This window comes from Rhinopithecus bieti, unplaced genomic scaffold, assembly GCF_001698545.2.
Source record: "Rhinopithecus bieti isolate Rb0 unplaced genomic scaffold, ASM169854v2 scaffold_33066, whole genome shotgun sequence".
NCBI classification, from domain to species: domain Eukaryota; kingdom Metazoa; phylum Chordata; class Mammalia; order Primates; family Cercopithecidae; genus Rhinopithecus; species Rhinopithecus bieti.
Window position 1 is genome coordinate 541,509 of NW_016814098.1, and position 7,031 is coordinate 548,539.

At 50.5% G+C, this 7,031-nt stretch overlaps 1 protein-coding gene across 1 annotated transcript; it reads right to left on the minus strand.

Moving 5' to 3' along the window:
- Positions 1 to 1,153: 1,153 nt before the first annotated feature.
- On the minus strand, positions 1,154 to 3,148 carry PRLHR (prolactin releasing hormone receptor). Its single transcript, XM_017849759.1, is given in 3 exon segments — positions 1,154 to 2,253; positions 2,256 to 2,285; positions 2,288 to 3,148. Coding segments are annotated over 3 exon segments (1,131 nt in total). The 5' UTR covers positions 3,032 to 3,148; the 3' UTR covers positions 1,154 to 1,896.
- Positions 3,149 to 7,031: the final 3,883 nt, after the last annotated feature.

The window sequence follows — 7,031 nt, forward strand, 5'->3', positions numbered from 1 at the left end:
CCCACAATGAATCAGATCCCTCCCCAAATAATCCCTCTCCTTCCCCCTACCACCTACACTCTCCACACATGACCATCAAAGGAATCAAAGGGAATGGGAAATATCTGGCCCTGAGCCTCCCAAGTAATAGAGCTGCTAGAAGCAGAGAAGCCATCCTCAGGATGCCTAGGAGATGAGCTCATCTGGGGCAGGGGTGGGCTGCAGTGTTAGCACACAGGTTCTTTGTTCTCCAATCCATGGATGAAGCTCAAGTTCATTTAGCACCATTGCCAGAGATAGCCTCCATATCATCTTTGCCTTTTCCTTTCTCCCAAACTAGCCTTTCCTACTCTTTACTGTGTGCAAAAAGTCTAGCCCTGTAACTACTAACGACTCCTATGCTAACCAGCCCAACCGTGATCACTCCTACTCCCACCGTGGTTATTGACATGAATGTAATAGGACTAAACATTTGTCATTTCTATATCATCCCTCTTTCCTTTTAGTGCGCATTTTAATGAAGGAATGAGCTTATTTCTGAGAGTAACAGAAGCAGGAGGAGGGAAACTGATTCTTGTGTTCAGTGAGCTGGGAAAGTAGTTGAACCTTACGGATGGTGACTGAGTTACTGGGAACACAGAGGCTGATCTGACAGCTGGATATTATGTATCATTTCCCAAGACTCCTGTCCTCACTGCCCGAGTTGCTGTTCCAACAGTGTGGAGACCCTTATCCCAAGGCACTTGTCCTCATTTACAGAACTCACAGGAGGTTAAGGTGATGATTATCAGCCTGGTATCATGCTCCACAGTCTTCACCTGTTCCCTTAACCCTGGAAGTAATTAGTGTTTGATCTACACATCATGTGGATAGTAGCTTATTCTTCTGTTCTGTCCTTAAGTAAACTTCTGCTGGTTCTTGATTTCTGGGTTGATCATGTTCCAAGAATCACTACAGAGCAGGTGCTGAGCAGTCAGATGACAGCTGTTGATCTGTTGCAAGTGAGAAATTAGAGACTGCAAGAGAATGCCATGCCACAGAGTTTACATTGAGTATTCAGAAAACCAAATATGAGTGCCCACTTTGTGGCAAACACTGAATGTGTACACACACATACACAAACACACATACACAGAGGATGTCTGTCCTTATGTACAATTAAATGCCCTCTTAAGTGAATTGGACCTTTTCCTGTTTATCTGTTTTTATCTATCTCTTTATTGACTAATTCATCTCAAAATTTTTAAATAGTAGTTGGGGAGGAAAGGGCAGAAACAAAAGCAAGACCTTTCTAAAGGGAGCTTGTAGGTGTTTTTGTACTATAAACTCAAGTGGTTTTAAAAGGAAAACCCTTTTGGCATATAAAGGTCTTACTCAGGAAATGCTGAAATCCTAGATGTAGATTTTAATACATATTTACCTGAAATTCTAGAAATGCAAGGGTTCAAATGCACTAAGCAATATCAGGGTCCTCTCAGCTGAGTCCTTTTTCTGAAGGCAAACTGAAAATCTTTACCAAGCCCAAAGCATTTCTTTTAAATCCCATTCACATTGTGCATTTCACCAATGAGCAGGAGGAGGGGATGCCAGGAAAGCAATCATGGTTCAGAAATACTTTTCTGAACGTGGAGAAAAGTTTTGTTTGTCCTTCAAGGGCATAAAGAAGAAATAATAAATCCTTTTCCCTCTCTCTGGCTTACCCCCAAGCAAAGAGCAAGACTCTCACCAAAGCCCACTTAACATTTTACAAAGACACAAGGACAAGACAGCCGGACAAGAGGGCTGGGCTGGAAATGTTGCCCTCTGTTGGCTTAGCTAGCTCTGGTGCTGAGAATAAGCTCTCCAGGTTGACCTCGAGTGGTGCCCTTGGAGGCCAGTGGAAGTGCAACTCCTTGACCAAGGCCTGGCTAAGTGGCATCAGATGACCACGCTGACGGTCATATTCTGGCCATGGGGCGCGATCTTGCGGGGCCAAGCGAGCAACAGTTTGCGCAACTCCTCGCGGAAGCTGTCGTGCAGCCAGGCGTAGATGAAGGGGTTGTAGCAGGCCGAGCTCATGGCGAGCCAGTGGCAGAGCAGCTGCACCAGCCCAAAGGCGTAGGGGTCGATGGCGCGCGGGTCGAGGTCCCGCAGCAGGTTGAAGACGTGCAGCGGCAGCCAGCAGACGGCGAACACCACCACGACCATCACCAGCAAGCAGAAGGTACGCCGGCGCCGCGCTCGGTCCCAGTTGGCCTGGCTCTGGGTCACGCCACGGGCACCCACTGCGCGTTTGCCGGCAGCTTCACGGACACCCGGACGCTAAGACAGGGAGGATGACCAGCAGAGGGGAGCAGGCTAGCAGGTGACCAGCAGGCCAGGGGCCCCCAGCCGCTAAGCTGGCCCGGCTGGCGGCTCCTGGGAAGCCCCAGAACTCCTCGCAGAGGCGCACGTCTTGTGGCTTGAGCTCCACGTGATAGGTGTGCATGGCGGCGGGCAGCGCCAGCACCGCGGACAGCGCCCAGATGGCCAGCACCGCGTAGACGCTGAGGCGCAGCGAGATGCGCCGCCGCAGCGGGTGCACCAGCACGACGTAGCGGTCCACTGCGATGGTGGTGAGCGTGAACACCGACACGTAGACGGTGACCGGCTGCAGGAAGAAGACCAGGTGGCACAGGCCGCCGCCGAACACCCAGCCGCGTGGCTCGAAGGCGTAGGCCAGCGTGAGCGGCACGCAGGCGGCGCACATGAGCACGTCGGACAAGGCGAGGTTACCGATGAGGAAGTTGGTCACGTTGTGCAGCCGGCGCACCCGCGCGATCACCAGCACCAGCAGGCAGTTGCCCACCAGCCCCACGACCACAACGACGCTATAGAGCAGCACGATCAGCCCCTTCAGCTGATGCACCAGCTGCAGGCTCTGGAAGGGCGTGACCGCCGGAGCGTCCGCGCCAGCCACCGACCCGTTGCCCGCCGAGGCCTCTGCGCTCTGGTTGGCGGGAGTTGTGACCGCCGGCGGCAGCCCAGAAAATAAGTCAGAAACCCTGGGGCCCCGAGTGGGCGATGAGGCCATGGCCACCTGTTCGAAGGTAATCAAAGTCCGTCACTTCCCTTCCCATTCTCCATCCGACCTCTTACACCAGCCGCGCCCCTCCCCCATCGCCCGAGTCCTCCCTTGGGAATAACCGGTCACAGAACAACAGCAAAAGTAACAAAAAGGGCTGTCCTCCCACCTCTGTAAAATAAACCTAAGCACGGTTAGAACACACGGCTTATTTAAACGCTTCCACCTCTATTTACGGTCCTCGCAGTCCACGCAGGCAAACCCAGGAGCGCGATCCTACCTGGGAGTGGGGTTTGGAGGGCGGGAAAGCGCTCGCGGGAAGAAGGGGCAGAATTTCTGCTGGCCCCCGGCAGTCCTCTGCCCACGTCGGTGATCCGGTCTCCCTTCTCCACGGGAGCTGAACGGATCCAAATGTTCCCAGTGGGCTAGCAGCTTCTGAGAGGGACTGGGAGCGCCTCCCCTCAGCTCCGCCCCCCACTCCAGCTCCCATGTATGGAAAATGGGGGTGGAGCACGCTCTGCCCTGCTCGGTGCTTAGAGAACTAGTGAAGAGGACAGTGTGGGGAGGATGGAATCCGAAATGGGAGGAGGGGCCGGCAAACCTGGCCAGAGCAGCGAGGAGGACGAATCTCGACTGCAGGAGCTTGCACGGCCCCTGGAGGGTCACGCTCCGGAGGAGGGCGCAGTGTAGGAGGGCAGAGGAGAGGCGCGAAGCGTCAGGCTATCAGGAGGACCCGGTGCAGTCTTAGGAGGGAAGGAGCGGGGGAGGAAGTAGCGGTGGGAGATTACAGTGCAGCTGGGGGCTTGAGAGAGGCACGACTGACCCGTTCTTAAGCGCTGGGTCCTGCCTAGCGGCCAGGTTGCGGAGGGCAGAGACGCTAGAGGGCTCGGGCTGGGATTTAACAGCAAAGCCTGGCGCTGGTCGCGGACCTGAGGACCCTCACCCTCCCGCGCCCCCGCCACACGAGCCCCCTGCTTGGCTGCAGCGCGCTCAGCGGGCGGCGGGTCCGGCCAAACCAAGGCAGAACTCAGCACCACGGACAGCTCCCGCTGGCTCTGCCGCGCCTCGGGCGAATGCTGTAGGGAGGGGCAGGGGACAACGATTAGAGAATTCCTGCCCCTCTCTGGATCCGAGGTATTTGGAGAAGGAACCTTGCCCGGTTCAGAGCTGCCTCGCCGCCTGCTTTCTGGACTGGGTCTCAGAAGAGTAGGTGGAGTGGAGGCAGCTGAGTCGGGGGCTTGGGGGTCGGAGGGTCATGACTTTTGCTCCTCTTGCGGGTCACCGCACTCAGTGCCAAGGACGGCGTCGTCTTTTACCTCCTGGGGTCAGAAAATGCAGCCCTCCTGCCAGTTATTCTACACAGGCACACTTCAGTGTCTGGCCCAGCGACTCCCCGGCTCACCCTTTCTCTCGCTTTCTTTCTCGGCCTCCGCGACCTGTGCCGTACTGCCTGTTTCTCCCAGCACAGAGTAGTTCCTGGACTGGGACTCGACCCTCTCCCTCCTTGAATGAACACCCACAGGCCTCTTCACTTCATTTTAGGATTTTTAAAAAATACTAGTAATTGCAGATTTCAGCTAGGGCAACAAAAATAACAAACATTTGAGAAGCTTAGGCGTTTCATAAAATCTTCAGTAGTATTAAGTCCTCATTGAAATGCAAATTAGCCTGGCCCACGGGGCAGGAGCCAGGGGAGGAGGGGCCTTTGTAAGCTCCCTCCTTAGAAGCTATCTCATTCCTTCAGCCTCTTGTTTCCGTTTTCCAGAGGATGGAGCTTCATTGTCTCCTCTCTGATAAGTCCTTGTACTTTGTCCTCTGTGGCTGCAGATATTCCAGTTAGACTGGAAACTAATAGCAATTTATTCTGCCCTCCAAATTTAAATGAATCACTCATATAGAAAAAAAAAGTCAACACTGGAACAAAAGTAATCAATGTAATGCACCTCTATCCATCCTAAACTGACGGTCCCTGAGTTACAATCAATTTAGCTAAAACCAGTGTGTGTGTGTGTATACATGTATATGTTAGGACAAGATCTCATTCTGTCACCCAGGCTGGAGTGCAGTGGCGCAATCATGGCTCACCACAGCCTTGACCTCCCAGGCCAAAGTGATCCTCCCACCTCTCAGCCTCTCAAGTAGCTGGAACTACGGGAGTGTACACCATGCCCGACTAATTTTTGTTTGTTTGCTTGTTTGTTTGTTTGTTTTGAGGCGGAGTCTCGCTCTGTCACCAGGCTGGAGTGCAGTGGTGCGATCTCAGCTCACTGCAACCTCTGCCTCCTGGATTCAAGCAATTCTCCTGCCTCAGCCTCCTGAGTAGCTGGAACTACAGGCACGTGCCACCATGCCCAGCTAATTTTGTATTTTTAGTAGAGACGGGGTTTCACCGTGTTGGCCAGGATGGTCTTGATCTCTTGACCTCGTGATCCTCCTGCCTCAGCCTCCCAAAGTGCTGGAATTACAGGCATGAGCCACTGCGCCCAGCCTTATTTTTTGTAGAGGTGAGGTTTTGCCATGTCGCCCAAGCTAATTAAACTCCTGGGCTCAAGCAATCCTCCTGCTTCAGACTCCCAAAGTTCAGGGATTACAAGCATGAGCCACTGCACCCAGCCTCAGTATTATATATATATTTTTTATTGCAGAGTCTAAATAGGATACAATCAGTGCCTGCCTAATACCTTGCCCAGTAATTTTTCTCATCATTTTCACCTGCAGGGTTTTATGCACGCAAGAGCAGGGGCACTCTTTTGTTTCAAAATCTCTTAAGCAGAGGAAATTGCAGTAAAGTCAGTGAAAAAGGATTTGGGATGCTGTTAGACCTCCTAACTAGAGCCATCATTCTGGTCAATATTATTATATTGGCCAATTATCACATGTAATAGTAAAAGTAATAACATGAAGACAACTTTTTCAATAACTAAAGGTCATGCAAACACGGATATTTGAAGTTTCAGTATTGGGGCACCCTCCAGAGGAGAGAGTTGATCATTTGCCAAATTCCAAATAAACTCGGGCAACCATTTTAGTATTATCAATATTTGCAAGGTGGAAAGGAAGTGAACAGCTGTCCTTTGAAGAGGGAATGAAGATTTAATGTAGCCTATTAGAGCTTCATTCTCTCTTCTCACTAGAGTTAAGGCTAGTCCCTCTCCCAGTCAGCACATCATGATTACATCATACTAATGTTCAGACTGTCCAGTACTAAGAGTGCTCCAAAAACCTGAGAGAGCATAAATAACCAAAAATTTAGGACAAATGAAGGAAAGATAGTACTTCATACAGTAGACAGCAAGCTAAGGGATTTTACTTCCTCCCATTCTCCAAAAGTCTTCAATAGTCCATCAAACCAAGGCCAGATACTTTCACATGGTATTTCCAAGCAGTGTGCACTCCCTTTGGGATATACCCTCATTTTTTTGGTCTAGCTTCCCACTTCTGTCCATTTTACTCCCTATGTACAAACCAAACTTTGCTGGGTGCTGAGATATCCTCACCATTCCTGTCTAATTCCTCTCTTAGGCTTTATTTCTTTTCTCCAGAATGTCAGTTGTTTAATCCCCACTCAACTCTACCTGTCCACATTCTTCACATCCTACAAGACCCAACTCAAAGACGACTGTTCTCAAAGACTTCTCCCTTCCATAATCTTTCTGTCCTTTATTACTTTCTACCTTGAAATTACAAAAGTGTTTAGCTTCCCTGCCTCCACCAACCCTGACTGTAAATTCTTTATGGACAGGGCCAATGTCTTGATACATTTTGTACCTACAACATGCCATGAGCCCAGAAGATACCCAATACATGTCTTTTCTTTTCTTTTTTTTTTAATTGAATGAATAAAAATAGTTACCATTTACTCAGGGCTTTAGGCACACCAGGCATTGCTAAGTACATCACATAAATTCTCATTTGATTCCCCTCAAAATTATTATTATACCCATTTTACAGATGAGAAAACTGGCTCTCAAGTCTAAGAAACTAACCACAATGGCACATCTAATATGCA